The sequence below is a fragment of the Spermophilus citellus genome, assembly GCF_964194105.1.
Source record: "Spermophilus citellus genome assembly, chromosome: 10".
Classification (NCBI taxonomy): domain Eukaryota; kingdom Metazoa; phylum Chordata; class Mammalia; order Rodentia; family Sciuridae; genus Spermophilus; species Spermophilus citellus.
The window spans coordinates 67,099,009-67,123,308 of NC_138197.1; the positions used below are offsets into that span (position 1 = coordinate 67,099,009).

Below are 24,300 nucleotides of genomic sequence, written 5' to 3' on the forward strand. Positions count from 1 at the left end.
TATATGTAAAACGGGCAACAGTGCTTACTTCAGTGTGTCGGTGTCTAGATTAAATGAAGCAACGTATATGAACCCTGGCCTTACTGTTTACCAGCCACGTGGCTCTGGCAAATTTCTAAATCTCTCTGTGCTTTGGTTTGTTCCTAGGTCAGATGAAGCTCACAGTAATCCTAGCTCGGGGGTTGTCATGAGTGTCATGAGGGTTATCTCACAGAGCACACTTAGAACAATGGCTGCTCCAAGGCAGTGCTCAATAAATGATAGCTACTCCTTTTCCATTGTCACCTCTACCTCACTGGTTTTATTGTTGATAGCCAGAAATTAGGTTGATGAGACGACAATGGCACAAACTTGAAAAAAAAAAAAAAAAGATGGCTTGCTTTTTTTTTTTTTTTAACAATATGGAATATAATATACCAGGAGGATCTGCTTCCAGAAAGTGGAGTGCTGTCTGCTGTTATCTTGGGGTTAGTACTATAGAGACGCTCAATGGAAAGCAAAGACGGGTAGAGACTGGAACCCAAGCAGCAGCTACTCTGGAAAACAGAGTAGATAGAGTGAGATGGACACTCAGCAGGGCTGAGCCTCCTCTTGCCCCAAGACTGGCCTCGCTACCGTCTTCGATGGCTATCCTCCTCTTGCCTTTCACAGTTCACACAGCACTTGCCATCCACTGTCACATGCCTACTCTCCCCATGCACCCCGACCCTGCTGTGGGTGGATATTGTGAGGCCTGACCCCATCCTGCCACCCCACTCAGATTTTTTCTTTTTCTAGGTTTTTCTCTATGATAATGCCAGCTTCTCCTTATTCAGGAACTTATTCAGAAAATACGTTGCCATGGAAGTTTCCACACATTGACAGGAGAAGAGTTAATTGGCCCGTCAGACTGCACACCCTCCAAAGAGGTCACCTCTGATGGCACACCGGCTGTGACTGTGTAAACACTGCAGTTCAGCTGTTAATTCACTAAAGCAGTCAGAATTCCTCCTGACAGAACTAGATTCCTCAAAACCTGCTCCAAAGGTGGGAGGCACCTTATTAAATTTGTGTCAGGCCTACTGCCTGATACCTTTTAAACTCAGTCTCATTCCTTTCAGGCCCTTGACACATGCTAATTAGCATTATTCTGTTAGCAAATGCTGTGAGGAGACAGGCAGGGGCTTCCTGCTTCTCCTGTACTCTGCATGACATCTTTTCATAAACACCAAATGGGATGCCTTAAACAAGTGGGAAGTATATGCTAAACGGGTACTTAGAGGTATTTAGACAGCTTATTCATCCCTGGATATGGCAAAACTCCTGGTGTGCTCTTTTGGAGGGTAAAGAAGGCTATCACAAACTGTGGGGCCAAGCAGAAAGCATGCCACATAGAAGTACTGTACTCAGGACTGCCTAGGTGGCCTTGCTTCTGCTCAGAGTTCATGACAGTGGGCAGCCATACAGGTTTAACTGGGTGCTCCTTCATTCACTCATTGATGAATACTTATTTGCTGGGCCAGGTCCTGTTTTCAGCACTGGGAAAACAGTAGCAAACAAATGGATAAAAATCCCTGTCCTGTGGAAATCACACAGTAAATCAAATGTACAGTATGTGCCTGTCAGATGGTGATGAATGCCAAGGGGACAAATAAAACAGGAAAGGGGGCTGGGCTGGGCTTGGGGTGAGCAGGGTTTTCAGCTTCCAATAACCTGGTCGGACACCTCCCTCCCAGGACATCTGAGCAAAGCCTTGTAGGTGGGGATCAGGAAGAAGATAGAGAAGCACAAAGCCCCTGAATGGGCCTATGGGCCAATGACAAGAGTAGAGTGAGTGTGGGTCAGAGCCCTGGGAACCAAGGCTGGAGAACGAGTTGGGTGGGTAAAGGCTGAGACACCCCTGTGAGCTTTTAAACTAAATGAATCAGAATCTCCAGGGTGGATCCACACCAAGGAATGTTTTTGAAATTTCCATATATGCTTCCAGTGTGAAGCCAAGGGATTGGAAACACTGAAGTCATAGGTTGTGAGCTGGCTTACACTTCAGAAGGGCTGTGATGGCTACAATTTTAAGGACTGCCCAAGGAGGGAAAAGGTGGGCATAGGGGGACCAGTGGGGCTACTACAGTCACCCAGTGAGGGAGGCTGGTGGCTTGAGGCAGGGTGGGCTGGAAGTGGTGAGAAGGAGTGAGACTCTGGGCAGAGTTTGAAGGCAAAGCCAAGGGAATTTCCCTGTAGGTTGCATATAGGATATAAAAGCAAATGGGAAGTCAAAAATGATACCAAGGTTTGGGACCTGAGTAACCGGAGGGGTGGAACTGCCATTTGACCAAGATGAGAAAGGTCATAGGAAGAACCAAGAAGGCATTTCTAGATCAAATATAAAACACCAGTGCCATAGATAGCAGAGTGCTCAGTACCGGGCACTTGAAGGGTTCACTGATGCTTTTAAGAGACTATGGGGTGGGGCTGGAGAGTGAGTATCTATAGCTAAGTGTCTTTAAGGTGGTTTCATAATAAATAATAAACATGTATTCCAAGCATTTTTCAGGAGTGAGCAGAAGAGATGAAGATATAGTCAGGAAAATCTTCCCAGAAATGACTCTGCCTCCATCTCCTCTAAATCTTTAGACCTCGTGGGAAGAGACTTCCTTGTCACCACCTCTAAATTCAAGAGAAGTACAGGATGCTTAATCATGGTAGGTGACACTCTCACCTCTCAGTGTGCAGTACTTTCAACTGAATATGCTGAGAGATAAATGGCAGGGAGTCAGCTAGCCAGCTCACGATTATAGAAAATCCCCGTAGAGCGATGCCTGAGTCGAAGACTGGTCTGAAAAATCTCAGACCCTGAATGGGGCTCCCTGTGATTTCATTTTCAAAAACACTGCCAAATTCTTAAGATGCTTAATGTCGATCAATTAAACAAGAAATAAAGGTAATAACACATTTGTCATTCATATCACTACAAAACTTAGCTAATTAAGGTCCTTGTTACAAATTGTATATAATAATCAATGATATGCTTTTCCAATTGAGTCCTTTTGTGAGTAAGATTTATTAACACAAATAGTTCCTGACAAACTTGGCCCAGGATCAAGGACTATATTTCCTCTGGGTTTTGGGGAAAAGTCAAAGTTACTATAAATGGTTGCCAAGGGGAGATATTTGCTAGTTTCTCCACTGATTTGAAGTCAGTCCAATTGAGAGATGAAGGTTTCCCTAAGGTTGTAATTAAATATGAATATTAAAAAACTGAGATTAAAAAATAAACGACTTAGGCTTTCACATCACTGATATTTCATTGTGTTTCCACCTCAGGCAAGATATTTTCTTTGGAAAAAGGAATACAGTTGAAAAAAATAATTTTTTAAAAAGTGTGCAGCAGCTTTACAAAACTAGATTGAGAAAAATTCACTCAAGCACACATGCTTTGGAGACGTATCTAACCAGGCAGAGTTGGGGCAAAAGTGCAGAGGAATGGTCAACATGAGCCTGATTTTTTTTTTTAATTTAATTCTGCAGGTCAGTCTGATATTTTTTTCTCCTTGAAAATCACATCTTTCTGTCTCTTCCCACCCCAATCATTCACTCTTTTAAAATCGGCTTAGTCAAGTCAATATGTGGGCTGGCAATGTAAATTTAATTACAGTGAGGCTTGGGTAAACATTCGCTCTGAGACATTTCTTGGTCTATAGAGTGATAACTGAATTAAGTAGGATTATTTCATCATTATCGTGTTAAGCCCATATTGTTACACAAGAGAAGCTAATATTTCCAACTCTTTTTAGCCTAGCAAAAAATACTATAAGCATTTACATAAGCCAATTTAGTACGTTTTCCTCCTTGAAGAGCTATATAGTAGGAATACATTGCCGCTACAATTTCAATGCAGAGAGAGAGAAATGAGGAAGCTTCGCCCTGGACCCCATCCAATGGGACTAGTGATCAAACTGCTAAGGAGCCTCATTATAAGACAGTGTGTGGAGGCCTGCACCCTGGTTTCCTGACAGCCACCTTACTTGGATCCCCATGGGCCTGGAGCACATTCACAGTCGCACTTTCCAATGTGTCTGCACGTCTAGCTGTGAAAACCAAACAGGAACTCTAAATGTGTGTTCCTCCTTCAGGAATCTTTCACTGAACTGTCTTTGGGTATTTCTACATCAGGGCACTTTCCTCATGATAAAACTGTATTTCTGCCTCTCAGAAACCGGGGAGCAGCTTGATCATGTTGATCTTTGAACATAGTGATTGGCACCGATTAGGTGTTCTATACTGTCTATTGAGTGAGTGAATGAATGAATGAATGAATGAAAGAAATTGAACTGCCAAGGCATGAAAGCACCTACTATGTATTAGATGCTAATAAAGAGGAGATAGGTTCTCTAGAAGTTGAGGACCTGGGTCAGGGAAATGAGGGATGAAAAGAGTAGCAGAAAAATAAAAGCCAGTACTGGTTGAGCTGCCAGGGTTGGAGGATAGCTGCAACGGAAGGGCACAGATTGGAATCTTGAAAACAGAACCAGACTATGACCGAAAGTTCACCTCAAACCAAGTAAAAGGGTACAAGAGAACCAAGGTGATGAGTAAAGTCCTCTTATGGAGATGAAAAGAATTACAGTTTAATATACCACAGAATACACATTATAAGAGGACTGAGCTCTAGATCCACGCGAAACCAGGTTCAAATTCTGACTCCCTTACTACATGTTCTTTGGGTAAATTGGTTAGCATATCTAAGCCTCAGTTTCTCCATCTGTAAAATAGACATAAATAATAATCTTCTCATATGAATGAGACAAAATATATAAAGTCTTTAGTACGGAGCTTACATATAAGAAATGTAATTATTGTTCTTATTCTCCTTCTTCATGGCATGGCTAGGACACATTTAGAAGGCTCATCCCAACTGTGATGGAGGTAAGGTTGGACTGTGAGTGTAGATAGAAAACCAGTATGAAATTTTAAGTCCCCTTTCTCCTCTAGATTGGATCACATCAGTGGAACTTTTAAAAGAATTCCTACACTCATTTCAGAGCACTATGACTTGCTTGAGCTATCTCCCATTGGCTTTCTGAAGTTAAGGATCCTAGCAAAAGTAATATTCATGGGATAATTATCTATGATTAAGTCTGTGCCACATTAGCCTGGAAGTTGGGTATAAATAAGAGTATTATCTTGTTTCCACCTCTGTTAACTGTTAGAGTCACTAGCAGGCAAATCAACTCTGAATTACTATTGAATTGCTGTAAGTTTTTTTTTAATTACCCTCCCTGTACTATAATGCCCTTTAAGAGGACAGTGTAGTTATTGCACATCATTTATGGTCTCCCTAGAATCTAGCAATGCTCCATAATCTGCTCTTGGTTACTACTGGTCATTTATCACCAAAGTGATAAATTTCATCTTATGATTCTATGAGAGTAAGATCCTATGGACACCTACAAAATTCCATATATATGTATTTTTTCTACTCTCTGGTAACATATTACCTTATAGAGAACTTTAATCCAGGAAGCTAGTGAGGCTGCCTTGTGAAATAATTATTTTAAAATTCACTTGAGATATCTAATTTTAAAATTAGTTGGAAAAAAAAAAATCTCCCATGAGGATTGAATTATCTCTACTGCTGTTCTGGAAATGAAAAACAAATTCTTCGATCTCCCTCAAACAGAAATTTTTTTCCTCTATAGACTTGGGTCATTTTTTAAAAGATTGAAAATAATAATTTATTCATTTTATAATGATAAGACAGATATTTACCTGGCATATTAACACCTTTCACGTGTGAATTGCAGCAGACTAAACAGTGGACTAGAGGAGGCCAGTCTACCAAACTCATACCTCTCTAGGGGGGTTCCAACTTTGCCACTTGTGATCCATCATGTTTTATAAGGAAGAAAAAAATCATTTCACCCTTTATTATGATTTAGGATTCCATTTCCATTTCTCTTCTCCTCAGACTTGCTGTGAGCATTAATTCATTCATATTCTCACATTTGCAGAAAGTTCACTTATGACTCAGGCTTAAAAAAGCCATTCTGTTGATAAAACACCTATCTGAGTATTGTGGATATTTTTAAATGATTATCACAATAAAAACAGCTTATCAACTAAGTCACTTGAATTATTTTTCTTTTTTGAGTTTCTTTCCCCAGCTGCAACAGGTTAATATTACCCATCTTTGAAAGTTTTTGCGATGAAGAATAAAAACAAATAAATGCTACCTCTGCTTAACAAGTTAAAGCCAGTATGAAGATCACGTGTACATTTTACAACTTACTTCGTGTCTGTTTATCCATGTTCTGTTTATTCTGGTCCTTAGTATTAAAACAGCTCCCTTCCCTGGAATCTGTCCACACACAACAATGCCCCTTAAGCAGTCCTCTAAATTATTCAACAAGTTGTTACAAGGGTTTTTAGTTCTTTTTATATAGTATCATCCAATAATGATTACAAAGGCAAATAAATCATCATCTTTCCACACTAACTTCCATGTTATACTAAGTAAGAAATGAGAGTTTGGGGGTTGGCTCTTGAGCAGGGAGGAATGAGAGAATCATGAAAAGAATTTTAGTTCTTCCTTTAAAAAATATTTTTCTACTACCCACTGGAAAACAAAGATGTTTGGTTCTCTGTAGATGAAATCTGTTCTCAAATATCCTTGGGATATATCCTCACTTAACTATGATCTAACAAAATTTGAAAGCTTCAAAGCTCATTGTTAAGAATGTGATCTGTTGTAGCTGCTTTCAAACTAAAAATAGCTTTAAAAATATGAAAGAATCAGGGATTTAATCATCTCAAAGTAATTTTAGATTTCATAATTTAGAAAAATATAAATCAGAAATTATAGACAACAATATACTGTAAGGTGCATTTGGTATCAGTGAACCAAACTCTTGGGCTATTTATTTGGGTTTTAAAAAAATATATAATTTTTTAGAGAACTAGAATATTCTTTTCATTAATAAATCCATTAGCAAGTAAGAATAATGTGCTTTGCCACAGCCTCAAACACAAGATTTGCTATGGTTCCATTTCAGGATATGTTTCATCAAAATAGGGAAAATCAGAATTACATGGCAAAAGAATTTAAAAAACAATACAATAGGCACATAGTATCTCAAACTCCCTGAAGCAGAGTCTCTGGTAGGAGTGTGTGAAGGGGTAGCTGCTGGAAACTCTTGTTTATTACATTTTCCCCTGAGATTCTATTGAGAATGCTGTTTTGGGACTTACTGCTAATCACCCCATAAACTAGATGACACTGAAAGGTGGCAATAACCAGGCAGCAGTTATGGTAAAGGAAAACCTGTGATGATGAAGGATGCTCAGGGTATATTCTGTTTAACCAGTGCATAGAAGGGTGATTGATAATCGAATGTCGTTCTGAAATTTGGACAGTGTCTGCCTGTTTCTCTTATGTTTCCACTCCCAAAAGTTTCACCTATGTCCCTTTCTGATTAACATTTTAGAAAAATGTTTATTTAGAAAAATAAAAACCATTCTGTGCAAATAATTCAAACAATTAAAGTTAAAAATAAATATGCTAAAATGTATTTAATCCAGCAATGAGGACTAATACAGAATTTAAGTATAAATAAGAAAATCTTTTAGGCCATTCTTTCAGACTATAAATCTTAAAGGTGAATTTTAAAAATTTAGCTCGCAATTAATTATAGTTATAAACATACAGAAAATAGTGGACCCAGCATCTTCATTGTAGTGAAAAAAAATATACTAAGCCTGGGAAAACTTCACTTCTCTGATTGTTGCTTCATTTCCCCTATTGGGGAACCTACAACATGAACAATACTGAGCGGCTTAAAGAACAACCCAGTTACATAAATCCAGATTAGTACTTGGAAGAAAAGTTACATGAAAGGTTTGAGTGAGACAAATTGATAAAGCATATGTTAATTTTGTTCCTATATTTAAAATACATGAGATCAGGCTCCTGCTAAAAAATAACTGATACATCTAAAAACTAATAATTCCACAACATAACATTCAGTTCCAAGGTTTTTTTTTATCACTATATCTTCCTATTTTTACTCAAGACATAGCTTTGTTTTCAGTATTCAGGATCTTTTGTTTTCTCATTTTGATTTTAAGTGTTTTGATTTCTATCTCAGCTCATCCTTAACTTTAAACTGGTGTTAGTATTAGGATCAGCCATTGAGCTCTAATACTGCCGATATTTCCCTGCCAAATGCAACACTTATTTCCTAGGTTCAAGGGTTAGCTCTGCCCACATATGATATATGTCTCCCATTTTCTTTTTTTTCTTTTTTTTTTTTTTTTTTTTTGTGGTGCTAGGGATTGAACCCCGGGCCTTGTACATGTGAGGCAGACACTCTACAAACTGAGCTATATCCCCAGCTCCCATTCATTTGACCCTTTTACCATTGCTATGGAAGTGCTGAAGCTCTTCCACCCCTGACACTAGTTCATAGTTCTAGCTTAGACAACGTATGACCCTCTCTGGGCCTCAGTCATGCCTGAGAAAAGGGAAGGAACTGGACTTGATGATCCAGAATTGTCCCTCCCAGTTTACAATGCTATGCTAGTCTAGTTTAATCCATCCATTTTCAGAGATCTCAGTTTCAGAAAGCCAGTGTGAGCATAGGTTGGAGCTAAGACTACCAGGAAATCATAGATTTCAATGTGCGAAGAAAACTTAAACATCATTTGGTCCAACACCTTCATTTTACAGCTGAGAAAACCTTGGTCCAGAGAAGGTACTTGATTACCTCAAAGCAGAGATGGAAATAATGAGGAGATCTCCCAGGCTCTCATCTGTAGCAAAATTGAAATTCGAGTATCTTCCTGATTGAAGTGCATAATGATATCAGAGTAAAATGTGATACAGAAAGCATAAATTGGTCTAGAACACATTAAAGCATTTTCTCCCTCTAAAAGATAAATTCTCTATTATAACTACAAGAATTTTGGAGAGAAACTTGCTATTGGTGGTGTTTGACACAAAATAGCACATATCATATCACATAAAACATCTTAGATTTATGCTTTTAAATAGCCAAATAAAACAAAACATCAAGTCACAGAATACATATATTTACATTAATTTAAATGTCCAAAGCACACTACAGCAGGGTCTATTTAATAGATTATATAATTTAAGATTTACATATACACAAGCCTATGAACAAATATTAGTCTGCTAAAACAAAGTTTTAAGAAGTTACTCTGACATTTTGGTATTAACACATATTCTTGTCAACAAATGAGACTTTAAATTTTCAATGAGATCCTTTGTACAAGGATACAGAATGGAGAGAATGTACAGAATGGAAAGAAGACAGTCAAACAAATGTACCTTCCTTGCACTACTTACTTAACACTGTAGAAAATATGGCATTATCCAGTAAATTCTATCAGTGCAGTTAGTTCATTCTGGTCTGAAATGATTTTGGCTACTTCCCAAATGTAATTTTATGCTTTATAAATCATTGCTGCTTGATGCTTCCTTTATATCTTTTGAAAAATAAAGCAGGACACTAATGCTTTTCCTTAAAAAATAAGTTAACTTTGATCCTAATAAGTTAGCAAAGTCTACTTTTTAAAAGAGCACTAATATATGTAGTTCATGTTTTCTTTTTAAGAGTCCTGCATAAAGGGATAATATCACCTTTGGGCTGGCTTTGGCATTATCAGTGATGCTAAAGATTAAGATACAGTTATCTAGAACTTAAAATTTTGGAAAACAGCCCCATCTTTCCCTGGCACCTTGGGGGAACCAAAGTGCTTTACCTCATTTCCTATCAAGCATTTAATAGACTGTTTATTTGGTTTGATCTCAAACAAACTACAAAAAAAAAAAAAAAGTCCTCCCACAATTTCTGCCCTACTATTTATTTTGGAGACTACCACACACAGTTAAATATGGAGAGATTAAATTATGACATCATACAATTACAGGCACACAATTAAGAAGAAGCCACAAAGGGTGTGTCTGAGAACACTGAATTGACTGAATCTGAGTCGGATTTCACCCTCGTGGACTTTAAGATGCCCTCCGCCATCACTGCCTCACTGGGAAAGCGCCTGACTTTCCCATTCTGCCCTGCAGCAGCATCCTTCAGAGGCTCCAGAAACACCACTCTTCTACCTGCACCTGCCTTCCGTTCATCAGCGGAGGCATCACTAGCAGGGCCAGGACTGAGAATAGATGAATGGGCATTGCTTTGGTTTAGCATATTTTTCTGTCTCTTGGTTTTACACTTGCAGGGACACGGTGTCAGATAGAGGTACAAGAGTACCAATATGATACTGGCCACACAGGCGGCAAGAGTGGTAAAAGCTGTGTTAAATGCCTCATGAGCATGGGATCTGTTTACAGTGAAATTGCTCACGTTTATTGTGACATCCACAGTTTCATTTAACAGGCGTTGCCTATTCATTGCAATACAGGAGTACACTCCAGCATCCTCAAAACGAGGATTTTCTATAACCAGACTTCCATTGTGAAACACATGAAAGTTTTCCACTTCTTTATCTGGCTCCAACAGTCTGTTATCTGGACCAACCCAGATGAAATCTGTATTTCCACTACTAGTCTTGCTGTCACAGTGGACAATCAGCCTTTCCCCGACCTGAGCCTCATGAATAAAGCCAAGTGCACGGAAGGAACCATTGATGACACTGTCAGAGCAATTCATAAAGCTATCCTGGAGCAGAAGCAGCTGATGGGAGTGCTTGGAGTCAGACCACAGGCGACAGGTGTAATCATTTTTAAAATCCATCACTGAACTAAAGTGCCTACGATACCAAAAAATCAACAATGAGTATAGGGAACAGTCACAGACAAATGGATTTCCATGAAGGTAGATGCCTCTTAGCTGTTTTCCTGACACTAAATTTATACGATGCATTGGAATAGAAGGGATCCGGTTATAAGAAACATCTAAAAACATCAGTTCTGGCAGCTTGAACCTTCCAACATACAAATCCATAGGAAACTGTGTGAGAAAGTTTCCACTTAGGTAGAGTTTTTGCAATTGGGAGAGCCCTCCAAACGCTGAAGGATCAAGATAGGAAATGTGATTGTTGTACAGCAGGAGCACTTCCAGAACCTTCAACTCCTGGAACACTGCGCTTTTCACTGTCTTCAGCTTATTGGATGATAAGTCAAGACACTTCAAATTTGGAGTCGTGGAAAAACTGCCTGTGGAAATGCTGGTGATGTTGTTATGACGAATAATCAGGGTGTTCAGCTTGACAAACGATACTGGAAGCCACTCAGAATCCAGAAGCCCAATTCTGTTATAGCTGAGATCCAGTCTCTTAATCAGTCTGAAAAGGTTTCCGGGCACCTTGGACAGATTTTTGTTGGTGCAGCTGACAATGTCAGTGGCACAAATGCAAGCGGTGGGGCACACCCCAGAGGCACCAGGGCTCACGGTCACTGTGATCACCAACAAACACAGCAGCTCTCTGCAACCAGGTCTGACAACTCCAGGCAGGGTGGGCAGTGTGCGTAACCGTAAAGACATTATGGTCGCCTCTGCGTCTTTTCCAGGAGTCTTTTTCTCCAGTTCAGCCTCCCACCAGTCAACCTGGTAAATAATTAATATTTAAGAAGGGGGGGGGGAAGTATAAGTTAATTATCGCTGGTTAACCCTCAAGAGTCATGCTATACTTTCCAATAACTTTTGAAATGGGGTTCATTTCATACTAGGGAGCTCTATGCTGCCTTTTTACTACTAAATGCATTTTCCCTAGGTTATTCCTGCTTATCGACATTACAAGCACATTGTCTCAATATAACTGTCTCACCATCAGAAACTCAGTGGTTTTAAAGGGGTGCATCCTGTTCTATTCTTAACTCCCTCTAACAAACACAAAAAATACACAAACGCATCCTACGAACAATTAAACGGAAATACTTAGCAAACCCCCGTCCAGAAAAACAACTCACAGAGCTGGGAAGCCTCACGGGTAGCGGAGATAGGACGCCGGCGGCGGTGTTTTCTAAAGGTCTGCGCGTCTGTTTGTCCGTCTCTGGCACCTTCCGAGATCCTTTCCCTTTTGCTCCCGGCGGGAGGCAGCCTCTCGCTGTCTGTCAACTTCGGGAGTTTCAAGCAGCCACGGCGGCAGCAGCAACCCCGGGCGCAGCAATCTTCTCGGCGGGCTCCACTTGGTTCTCCCGGGCTTTTCTCATTGCACCGCTGAAGGCACCGCCTCGGCGCTCTGGCCACCCTGTGCCCGCGCGCTGGGCGCCCCGCTCCCGCAGCCGCGTCCAGGAGGCGGGGGCGGGGGCGCGGGCGGCGGGTCGGGCCGGCCCCACCTCTCCGCGCTCGGGAGGCCCCAGGGCCTGAGGTTCCCGCGCCCGCCGCCGGGGTTTTATCCCCGCGCGCCCGGAGTCGGGTGCGGGCGCGGAGGTCGGTCCCGCCCCTGCGCGTCCTTCGCTCTTGCAGGACCCCACTCGGAAGCCGCAGGAGGGAACTGCCCGGCGCTCGGTAGGGGCCGCGGAGCTGGAGGGGGCGACGGCGCAGCCAATCGGAGAGGCGGCCGGCGTCCCCCTCACTCCCACCCCGCCGCCGCCTCCCGCCTCCCTCCTCCGGCTCCCCTCGACCCGCGGAGCGGCTTTGCGACGGGGATCCACACCGGAGGCCCCAGCTCGCGACCCTGCACTCTCCTGTCCGTTTGTCCAGCCCCAAACAGAGTGGTGTTGGGGTCGGGAGAGGCTCAAGAGGAGATGCCCAGTCCAGGAGGGAGGGGTCGCGATCTTGGGGACCCACTTCGCCGTGGCCATGTAGGTAGCATCCCTCCCTCACTAGTCCACGCAATTCCCGGACCTCTTCGCGCTTTGCCTTGGGGCGAGGGCCAAGGGAGCTTTATCAGCGCTAAATTCAGTTGGCATTAAAGATTTACCAAACAGAAAAGCTGCCTTCGTCTCCGCCCTCATTTGGGGGAGGAGGCGGGGGGATGGGGACTCGAGCATGTTTCCTCCTCCTGGGCGACCAGAATCTTTGCTTGGGGGAAAGAATGGAGAAGGCACAGCGAGGACACCCCTCTGCTCCCTGGAAAAGTTCTATCCCTTTCCTAACTCAGGAGGCGGCATCAGGGATGGTGCCCAAATCGGAAGGCGAAGGGCAGGAAATATGGTTCAGAGCGGACCTTCCAGCTTGAATGCAAAGATAAGAGCATTAACCTTAAAGAAAAAAATTCCAGAACCAGACCGATTCTTGCTTGTTTTGTTTATTTACTTATTTGTTTGTTTGTTTTTGACAAACTGCTGGCCACTCTGTCCGGACCAGGACCAGGACTGATCCCAGAAGGGGTGTCTGTGCTGGGGGATTTAGTCCCCTTTCAGAGAGCCAGGGCTCCAGCGTGCTTTGGTCCAGCAGGCATGGGAAGGTACAAGCTGGACAAGGCCATGCAAAAGTGAGGTAGAGGGCATGAAGCTGATGAGCTTTTCGATTAAAAACCCATTTTTGCTTAATTCCAAGATTTAACGATGGGATTTGACTGAGCCAAACGACCCATTTGGCCATTATATCCGGATTAAAAGAAATAAATTACTACCCTAACAGAAGATGCTAACCACAGCAGAAGTAATAGGGAAACCAACTGAAAAGCAGACTAAATTGAAAAAACAAAAAGCAATTGGAGTAGGGCACATAATATGTAATATTATGTAAAAATAAAAACAATGACAGTGACAACCAATTTCCTCCACCCCACATTCAAACAACCTTCAGTTTAGCGAAAAGTTGTCCATCAATGAATTGGTGTGCTAGCACAAATCTTAGAGGCCAGTGCCTAATTTAAATGGAGTCATGTGCATTGTTTTCTTAACTGTGGAATAAACCCAGAATAGCACTGGTAAATTCAAAGTGTTTTCAAGTGAGGGCAATTTGATTCAGATTAATTTCAGTTTCATGGAAAGTTGAATTTTATCACAAGAATGCAGCCTGAAAAACTTCATGAAACCATTCTTCACTTCCAGAGGAGAGGCAGAGGTTGAGGTTTTCTTCTAATAGGTCACATCCCCTGGAGTTTTCAAAAAAATTTGGTCTCTAGTTCTTTGTTTTTATAGGATTAACATAGTAACCAAAAAATGGAATTAAAATTACTCACAGTGCTCGAGTACTTTTTAAATGACTAACAAATGACCAGGTTTTTGCAGTACTTTCCTGAGTAACAGCCCATTCAGAGAAAACCATGAAGATAGGAGAAAGACCTGTGTTTAATACAAAAATGCTGTAAGAAGAATAAATGACTTTAAAAATGGAAACAGAAGGTTATGTTATTATAGCTGAAGGCATACCATGGAAACATGCAGTGATTGCACAGCATAAGTAAACTAAATGCACTCAAAATCCACAGACAAGGCTGTTTAATCATTGGAAGAACTGATAATTGGGTTCCCCACCTGTTAATGGGAAAGGAGATATGAAAGAGGTGGGTTTATTAAAGTTGGAGAAAAGAAAACTGACTTGACCTCAATAATGATATAAATATGTCCTTATTTTATTTTTATCTTTCTGGTATCTTTTTAACCTTCTTCATCTTTTTTCTAACAGATTGCCTTTATACTAGTCTGTTTTCTATCACTATAACAAAATATCTGAGGCTCTGTACTATATAAAGAACAGAGTTTTATTTAGTTCACATTCTTTGAGGCTGAAAGTCCAAAATCAGGCAGCCCTATCTGTTTGGCCTCTGGTGAGAGTCCCCTTATTTGGATCCTGGATCCAGTAGTGCCCGAAAACCACTACACACTTATACTTCTTATTTGATTACATTCTCTTCTTTTTGCCTCCCTCTCTTCTTTTTGCCTAAATGATTTTGAGGTGTGTTGTGTCACTTGTGAATGACAGAGTCATAATGAATATAGTGATGGTAATAAATATATATTGGGCCATGATTACATGCCAGGCTCTCAGTTGTGAGTTCAACATATATTAGTTCATTTTCATGTTCACGACAACCAAATGGTAAACAACTGTTTCAAATTATTAAAAAATGGAGTTGAAATAACCTTAAGGTTTCATTTGAAGGATTTAGATTAAACAGAATAAGAACATTATTGCCAGAGTGGTTCCAAACCTGAATGGGTACTAAGACAGATGGTCAAGTTGCCTTTCCAGGAGTTTAAAATAGGACAGAGAGCTATTCCTCAGCCCTCTTCCACATGGTATAAGCTACTGGTATTCTGACCATTTGATAATGACTCTAATGGATAATAGAAAGTAAATTGACACTGGGCATGATTTGGGATCTGATGTGCTAGGGCAGGTATGGTCATGTGAACATCTTTCTGTGTTTGGAACAGAGGCAGTGATTTGAATGAAATCTCAGGGGTTCTTTCAGGCCTGTGACTTCCAGAATTTCTTAGGTTGTATTCCAAGACTTAAGGAATTAGAACTATGAGACAAGAAATTGTTACAGCACTCGTTTGACGATTCTCAGTCATCTTAACCAATAATGAACACCTTAATAGAACTTTTTATGCTATGAAGGACTTCCACTTTTTTTGTCGTGATTGATTTTAGCAAGTATCCTGCAATCTGTAATTTGGATACCAGCCAATAGCTAGTCCCTCCCTCCCCCACCCTTCTTTTAAACCCAGGGACACTTTGGCTTAAGTCAGGAAATACATAGTTTTGCCCACCAGTTCTGGAAGTGCCCCAGCAGCCTGACCTTCTCTAGGCCTGCTCCAGCAGGTTTTTCTAAATTGCCCAAGAATTGCTATGGAATGAGATCTCTCACTCATACTATGTCTCCAAAACTATGGTCTCCAAAATATTTGTCTCCAAAAATATCTTCAGAGGAGACTCGGACTCCAGCCCCTGAGTTCCATGAGGCATTTGTCAACTTGTAGCTTGTTTCTCGGGAAACTCCTTTACTTGGCTGGAAATGACCAGAGAGGAGGCAGGTTCCTGCCCCAGGTAGAGCTCAGGATGGAGCAACTCTTTAATCAGTTCCCACCCACCCATCTGATTGGTCTGTCTCTTACCTTCATTAGCATAGGCTAGATACATTTGTTTTAAACTCACTTGAGATAAATAAAATCACATGACATAAAATGCACTATCTTAACCATTTTAAAATGTAAAATTTAGTGATTTTTTTAGTCTATTCACAATGTCGTGCAACCATCATCAGTGTGTGTGTGCTATTTATTTATTTATTTTGTACTTGGTATTGAACTCAGGGCATTTAATCCCTGAGCCACAGCTGAAACTGCCATTGAACCAGCAGTCTTGCTGCCTCAGCCTCCTGAGCCGCTGGAATTACATGCGTGCACCACCGATCCCAGCAACCACCCTTAAATTCCAGATTGTTTTTCATCATCCTGAAAAGAAACCCCAGACCCATTAAGTAATCATTACCATTCCACTTCCTTGCAGCTCCTGGTAAGCAGTAATCTACTTTCTGTCTGTCTGTATTTGCCCTTTCTGAACATTTCATATAAATGGGATCATGTAATATGTGGTCATTGATGTCTGACTTCTTTCACTTAACATGTTTTTAGCATTTGGATAGGGTTTTTTAGCTAAGGGTTGCAGAACTGTTTGAGATCATCCTGGTGAAAGTCCTGCATATTTGGTTTGGTTGCACTTGAATTAGAATGTGGCTCAGGGCACCCAAAGTCCCATTTATTCAGAGTCTTCAATTATAAAAGTATTAGACCCAGGATGAGTACGGAAATCTACTAGAATCACAAGGTGAGGAGACCTAAGATTTAGACTTGAGTAAAAATCTGTTAGCTTCCCACAATCCCAAGCGTTCATTGAGGGTGACAATTGACAATTTCTAAAGTTCCTTCTAATTCAAAAAATTGATATGATTTTTTGATAATGATGTGTCCCCTGTTGCCCAAGCCCAGGAACAGACTAACCAATTAGAGCAGATCTAGGTTTGATTTCTTGTCTGAGTCAGTTTTTACTACCCTGGACACACAGGCTCCACTCTCTCATGTGAATGATGTCAATCCATTACTTCATTAAGAAAAACAACTTCAGGCAAGTTCTCCAATGCTGGGAGATTACTTTAATCTATTAAGTATTCAGTTATAATGGGGGATCACATTTTCATTGCACTATCATTTCCAGCAGGAAAAAAATTAGCACATTCTTAATTTTTCACAGGGATTTTAGCAAGTATTCTGCAATCTGTAATTTGGATACCAGCCAATAGCTAGTTCCTCCCTCCCCCACCCAACTGGTACACTATAGTGCTCTTCAAAATAATGTGGAAGGGGAATATCTGGTGAAATAGCAAAACATTATAAAATGAACCAATTCTAATTTTCATAAAATAAAAATATATTTGTATATCAGTTCTATGGTATGCATAGATAGATCATAAAATATTTCTTCTTTCCTCATCTGTGTGTTATTCTACAATATTTTTGTGATAAGAAAAGTATAGTGACAACTTCTAGTTGGTTAAAGTCATGGGCATCAGCTTTTCGTGGGTTTCTGCTTAATTATGATTCCTACTTGGTGATTAAGTTCTGTAGTTTCAGAAGGCACAAGCCTCCCTGGCTTCTCAGGCAGGAAATGAGATGGCCTCTGTCCTGAGGAACAATAATTGTTCTCCTACCTTAGCACAGGTGCTTATTTGGCAAATAATTCCTAAGTGCCTACCACATGTCAGTTGCTCCTCTTTAGTCTGAGAGTTATGTAAGTGCTATGACAACCACACACTCCTGGCTAAAATAAAGTGTATAATAGTCACATGCATATTTCTTAATGACCAGTAGTCCACATCCCAGTTTTCGGATTCAACGTCCTTGGTTGAATCCAAACAGCTATGGGTTCTTTCCAAAGGCATACCCTTAAGCCAGCCTTTGGTGAGGTAAAGTGCTTCCTGTTCCATTGCTCCATTTATTTTTTCAATGACAAACAAAAATTACTAAACACCTTTTTTCCTAATTTTAAAAGTATTGTGTGCTTAGTGTAGAAAAACTGAGAGGTATATGAAAAATAGGTAGAATCAGAGAATGTCATCCATAATCTCACTGGTAAATTACAGTTTCTGCTCAAAGAATAAATCTACTGAAGTGTGGAACCTGAGAGGTTTGAAAAGGATGTTTTTTTTTTCTCTATCATAATTGTGTAATGATAGAAACAAGCAAATCCTTTTCTTTAATACTCCAAAATTCTCAGCCTTAGGAATGAAATACTCAAATGAGAATTTGTTTTTAAAAACTCAATGTGTTGAAACCATGAAACAAACCATTATGGTTACCTCTTAAGATTTTGGTCATAAACAGTAAGTGCTCTAATTTTCATTTTGCTCATTATTAGCCTGAAGAGATCATCTAATTGAATTCCTAAATGCTTTTATATCCCTCAAAACTGGAGTTAATTTTATCTCTCTCATAAATACAGATAATATTTAACAAACCTGGTTTAGAAAACTACATGAAGCATTCAGACTCCTGTTTTATGTCTTTTAAAAAATTGGATTTTCTGTTGAAGTAATTAATTTATCATTGGTTTATAACGGTGAATCTGATTTTCAATCTGAAGCAATGATTATTCACCAACCACCATCAAGATAAAATAAAATTGAGAGAGAAAAGACAAGCTCTCCCCACTAGATAGTCAGCACTATCTCAAATACTTAACTATTTTTAGCAAACATAAAGCCATTTTTGCTGGCTACTCCATGGGCAATTTGCTCTGGAACTCTGACCTTTCAGTTTGTGACAGTGAAAAGAAACATCATGTTAATACAGGAAATGGACTTCTGGAAAGATCACAGAAACCAGTCTTTTTAATTGCAAGTGGTCTCCTTCACACTATGTACCAAGCTTCTCGTTTAATAATGTCTCCATTATCTAATGAGGGCCATGGGTCTGAACTGGTGTATGTAACTTGCCCAACATTAGTGGTAGAACTAGCTCTCTCACCAAAGCCTGCCTTGCTCTAGTTTCATACTTAACCATTAGTTCTAATGCGTCCCATTTAGGGAGTAGCAGGGTTAGCCATAATTTAAATTCCATTCAGCAAATATTGTTAGCCTTGGCTACACTCCCAGGGCCATAACATGGTTGCTCTTCTCTAGGAATTTGTAGTATTATTAGAAATAAATATCAGATATAAGACAGTCACAGAATTCAGTTCCAAATTGGAGTTAACCAAGAGCCAAAATACTTGCAACAGACAATATGTACTTGGGGTATTCAAAAATTCCAAATACCTGAAGAATTTTAGATCTTACTCATTTTGTTGACTAAATATCTGATTCAGCAAGGTAAATTACATGCAAATCAAAACATAAATTAGGGAAAACAGTTAAATGGTCAGAGATGAAAATTCTTTCTATGAATTAAGCAATGATAACATGAACCCTGTGATTCATCTTCTCCATGGCAATAGCAATAAAGATTTATAAGAAAGGAAAGTAGTATCTCTCTTCTGGCATGCACCAAGGGTCTGAAACCTCTAATTAAATGCAAAATGGCAATGTCTAGGGGAAAAAATGGTGATATGGCAAAATAGAGCATTGAAATCCCTGGAGTTTGGTCCCAGAATTTTTTGTTTATTAACTATGGGATATTAAGTGACTCAACCTTTCAGATTATCACCTTCTCCATTCATAAAATGGAAGTGCAGTACTAACGCATGCACTGCTTGATTCCACAAGATTGACTGAGATGAGAGATAAAAAGTGCTTTGAGAAGGAGAAAGTTGTAAAAGAGGATGTCTTGTTGCCCTTGTGCCTTGGACATAGCCTGATAGAAGCACAGATGTTTAATAAATGTTTGTTGAACCTAATGGCTGGGTTTATGTACAAAATAAACAAAGCTGGAGAGGTGCCTCACCACAATATGTTTATGCTAACAAAGTACAGCAGGTCCTCATTTGGCTCAGCTCTGCCTTGCTCTCTGTGGTCCTCTGTCTCAGCAACTGCAGGCTGGAGTAAGTCCACCAGTCTGCATGCCTGGGCTTCTCCGAGTGCCTGGGGACTTGAAGGTGACACGTTGTGGGGAGTGTCCTCAGTGGAGACTTTTAGTTAGGAATGAAGATAGGCAATCTCAATACACACTGGAGAGTACCCAAAGGGGTTTTGAACTATAGGAAAAAGCAAAATAAAACAAATAATAATAATAATAATCACTCTCTCCAGAGAGCAATTTTGACATGCTGCTACATGCTTGTTACATTGTGATAAAAATACATGATAGGAAACCAGTGTAGGTTTCCTTGGCAGCTGTTGTGTAGAAGAGGTCAGGTGCCAATCTGAACAAGTTGCTGGAGGATGAGTCTGCTCACTGACATTTCCTTTTTTGTGGAAACAGGAGGATGATGGAAAACGTGCTTCTTGTGGCAGTTGTCCACATTTATTTTGAAGTAGAATTTTCCATTCACTCAATTGTATTTATTAAAATGAGTCTACGTATTTATTCTTCTTTTTTAAATCCCGCTTGTTGGGTAGACACTGATACCTTGGTTCCTTGGCTCTATTTTTAGAAGCAGACTATCCATTGACCCAAGGAGTATTCAAATGTTTGCTTACCGGTTTTTAGGGTGAGCCTTGGAAAAATTGGGCCTTGGGCTCTCCAGGCAGGACCTCCTTGGTAGCTTCAACATAGCTCCTTTGGGCAGATCCAGAAACTTGGTATTTGGGGTATCTGTTCATTTTGTACATGGAAAATTATTTGAAATATAAAACAAAATAACACCTACTTATCAATTTAAAGTAATAATCAAGTGGATATGGACTTGATACTGGCCTAATCATTTTTCTCTAAAAGCCAAATTTATAGATGCAAATATGCTTTGTAAATGTGGAATAATAAAGGAGAATAGTTTGTTTAATGGTTTCAGGCTATTATAGCATGACAAACCCGTTGACATAAGAGGGATCTGTCTGCAGATTGGCTGCATGGGGCGTTGTCATCCCTGGGCAGAAGGTACAAAGCAGGTAATCAGTGGCACCCTGATTTTGCCCCAATGAGAAAAGTTTTCTAGTAAGATAATCTCTTTCTTTTCTTTTCTTTTCTTTTCTTTTCTTTTTTCATTAGTATAATTACAGAGCACAGAAAGGTAGAGCAGCACCACATACAAAGTAGAATAATGATCATGCAGAAAGAAGCCAAAAGGACAAAGAGTAGAACTTGTGTCAGAAAAACATTATCAGAAAGCTCCTTGGAGAGAAAAGCCAGTTCCCTGAAAAAAAGTCATTAGAAGCCCGCATTTTGCAGAACCTCAACAAAATACAATTATAAATACGTATATTGAAAATAAACTGAGCAACATAAGCAGAAATTGAATTCTGTCCAGCTATTCCGATGAGAAGAAAGTTCTAGCAAAGAGAGTTATGAGACAACGTATGTAGCAGGCATGGAAGAGGATTATCAGAACAAGGGCACCGTGCCCTTGTAACTGTCACCCAAGTGAAGAATCAGGACATTTACTAGCCCTTTAAAAGCCCTCTTGAGTTTTCCCTTCCAGCTGCTAACCTTCCAGTGGCAACATTCTCCTGACTTCTAACCACATGGATTAGTTCTGCCAGTTTTTATACTTTGGACAAATGGAATGAATACTCTTGGGTCTGGCTTCTGTTGGAAAAGTTCAGCTGATGTTTTGTGTGTCGTTGTAGATCTATACACCTGAGAATGCACTTGCTGAGTCACAGGTCACGTACATGTTCAGCTCCAGCATTAAATGCCAATTTTCCAAAGTGCTGTGCTGATTTATTCTCTCACAAGAGGTATATGAGATATCACTTTCTTCACATCCTTGTCAACACTTACTATTTTCCATTTTTTCATCTCAGTCATTTTAGTGGTAGTATTATTCCCTTGTGGTTGTAATTTGTATTTCCTAATGATTAATGAACTTGGGCAATTTCCCATGTGTTCTTTTAGACATCCTCTTTTCTGAGTCTTTTGCCTGTTTTGCTGTTGAGCTGTACATCTTTTTCTTATTGACTCTAAGACTTCTTTATATATTCTGGTTTGTGAGATTTTTTAAAGTCATATACATGTGTGTAATACACATAAATTAATATGGAGATTAATATTTTCTCCCATCTGCAGATTGCCAATTCAGACACTTTGGGTGAACAGAAGTTCCGAGTCTTATCAAGTTTATCCCATTTTTGTTTTCCTTTCTTTTTATGTTTTTTGTTTGTTTGTTTGTTTGTTTTATTTTCTATTTAAGAGAGAATTGCTATTCCAAGTTCACAAAGGTGTTTTCCTCAAAAATCTTTATTGTTTTACTTTCCATTTATTTCTGCAATCCATTAGGAATTGACTTTCCTGTGTAGTGTGAAGTAAAGTCAATATACCTTTTTCCATTTACATATCCAATTGGCCACCACCATTTATTGAGAAAACCACCCTTTTCTCTACCATGTTGTAAGGTCACTTTGGGCATAAATGTGTGATCCTATATATGCAGGTCTGCTTCTTTACTCTTTCTTCTGTTCCACTAATACCACTCAGTTCTGGGTATCATAGCTTTATAATCAGGGTTCCTGACATCTCATAGGGCAAGTCCTCTGCATTTGTCCTTCAAGAGTGCCTTGGCTCTTCCTAGTACTTCACATTTCCATATACAGTTTAAAAGAATTAGTCAATTTCTGAAAACAAAGAAACCTAAAAGGCAGACTTTGATTATGGTTGCTGGAAGTGTATATTAATTTGAAAGAATTAACATTTATATAATATTGAGTCTTCTAATCATAGCCATGTGTATACTTCCGTTTATTCGACTCTTTAATTTTTCTTGATGCTATAATTTTCAGTCTTGTACATCTTTAGTTAGATTTATTTCCAGGTGTTTTGAGTGTTTGGATATGACTCTAAATAGATTTTATTTTCTCTTTGTTTATTGTCAGTATATACAGATATGAGTAATTTGTAGAAATTTTGTATGGGCATGATCTTATTGGTTGGAAACAATGATTTTACTTTTTGCTTTCCAATTTCCATGACTTTCATTTCTTTCTCTTATAGATCCTCCAGTTACAGTGTTGTGTAAAAGTGGCAACAATGGCCAATCTGGACTTTGTCCTAAGTTTAGGGAGAAGGTTTAATATTCTACTGTTAAGAATAATGCTTGCAGGCTGGGGATGTGGCTCAAGCGGTGGCGCACTCTCCTGGCATGCGTGCGGCCCGGGTTCGATCCTCAGCACCACATACAAACAACAATGTTGTGTCCACCGAAAACTAAAAAATAAATGAATAAATAAATAGAAAGAATAATGCTTGCTTATACATATTTTATAGATTTTTCTGATCAAATTAAGAAAGTTCTATTGGTTAAATGTTTTCATCACAAATGAATATTCGATTTATTGGATGCTTTTCTGCATTTGAGATAACAGTAAGATTTTATTCGTATTTCTGTTATTATGTTGAATTATGTTTACGATATTTGAATTTTAAACCATCCTTGCATATCTGGATTAACCTGCCATCTCAGTTTACAGTATCAATGGATTTGATTTCCTAGTATTTTGTTAAGAATTTTTCAGGAATTTTTATGGAAAGTAGATTTGTAATTTTCATTCTCACAAAGTATCTCAGAATTTTAAAATAAAAATTATGCTATTATAATTTTTTAAAAATCTGAGAAGCTCTTCTTTTATTTCTATCATCCTGCAAAATTACAAAAGACAGGCATTAATTCTTCCTTAAATATTTGGGAGAATTCATTGGTAAGCTATCTTAGCTTAAAAGCCAGGGCTTTTCTTCTGGGAAAGTTTTTATTTTTTAATTATGGGCTGAATTTTTTAATGCCTACTGAAATATTCATGTTTTTTATCTCTGCTTCTGTTAACTTTGGTAAATCGCATTTTTCAAAGAATTACCCATTTTTTTTATCAACATAAAGTTGTTTTTAACATTCCTTAGTTATCTCTTTGATATTTGTTTGATCTATAGTGATGTCCTCCAGGATATCATTGCTATTGTTGCTAATTTGTGCCTTCTGTACTTGTTTTTAGTTTTTTAGTTAAAATCGATCTTGTTAAAATTTTATCATTCTGTTAATCTTCTCAAAAAACTTACTCTGGCTTTTTTGACTTTCTCTAGTATGTGTTGATTTTTTATTTCCTTGATGTCTGCTTTTGTCTTTATCATGTCTTTCTTAGGTTTGGTTGCTATTCTTTTTCCAGTTTCTTATGATTAACACTTAAATAGTACATTTTCACCTTTTTTATTTTATAATACACATTTAAGGCTACACATTTCCTTTTGAGCACTGTTTAAGTTTGGTCCTATAAACTTTGAAATGTATATTTTTGTCATTCAGTTTAAATTATTTTATAATTTTTGGGTTATCCATCTCATGTACTGTTTAAATTTTAAATAAAGTT

At 39.1% G+C, this 24,300-nt stretch overlaps 2 protein-coding genes across 3 annotated transcripts in view; one reads left to right on the forward strand and one right to left on the reverse strand.

Annotated features, from left to right (window-relative positions):
- Positions 1-8,150: 8,150 nt before the first annotated feature.
- On the reverse strand, positions 8,151-12,057 carry AMIGO2 (adhesion molecule with Ig like domain 2). The gene is made up of 2 exons (XM_081309434.1): positions 11,927-12,057; positions 8,151-11,564 (listed from the first exon to the last, which is right to left on the reverse strand). The coding sequence occupies exon 2, from the start codon at positions 11,499-11,501 to the stop codon at positions 9,936-9,938; it is 1,566 nt and encodes a 521-aa protein (XP_081165560.1). The 5' UTR covers positions 11,502-11,564; positions 11,927-12,057; the 3' UTR covers positions 8,151-9,935.
- Positions 12,047-24,300, forward strand: part of PCED1B (PC-esterase domain containing 1B) — a 134,578-nt gene continuing 122,324 nt past the window's right edge. For both annotated transcript variants that reach the window (XR_014024014.1, XM_081309435.1), the window contains exon 1: positions 12,047-12,182. The gene's annotated coding sequence lies outside the window, so the exon portion shown is untranslated. The remainder of the gene's footprint in view (positions 12,183-24,300) is intronic.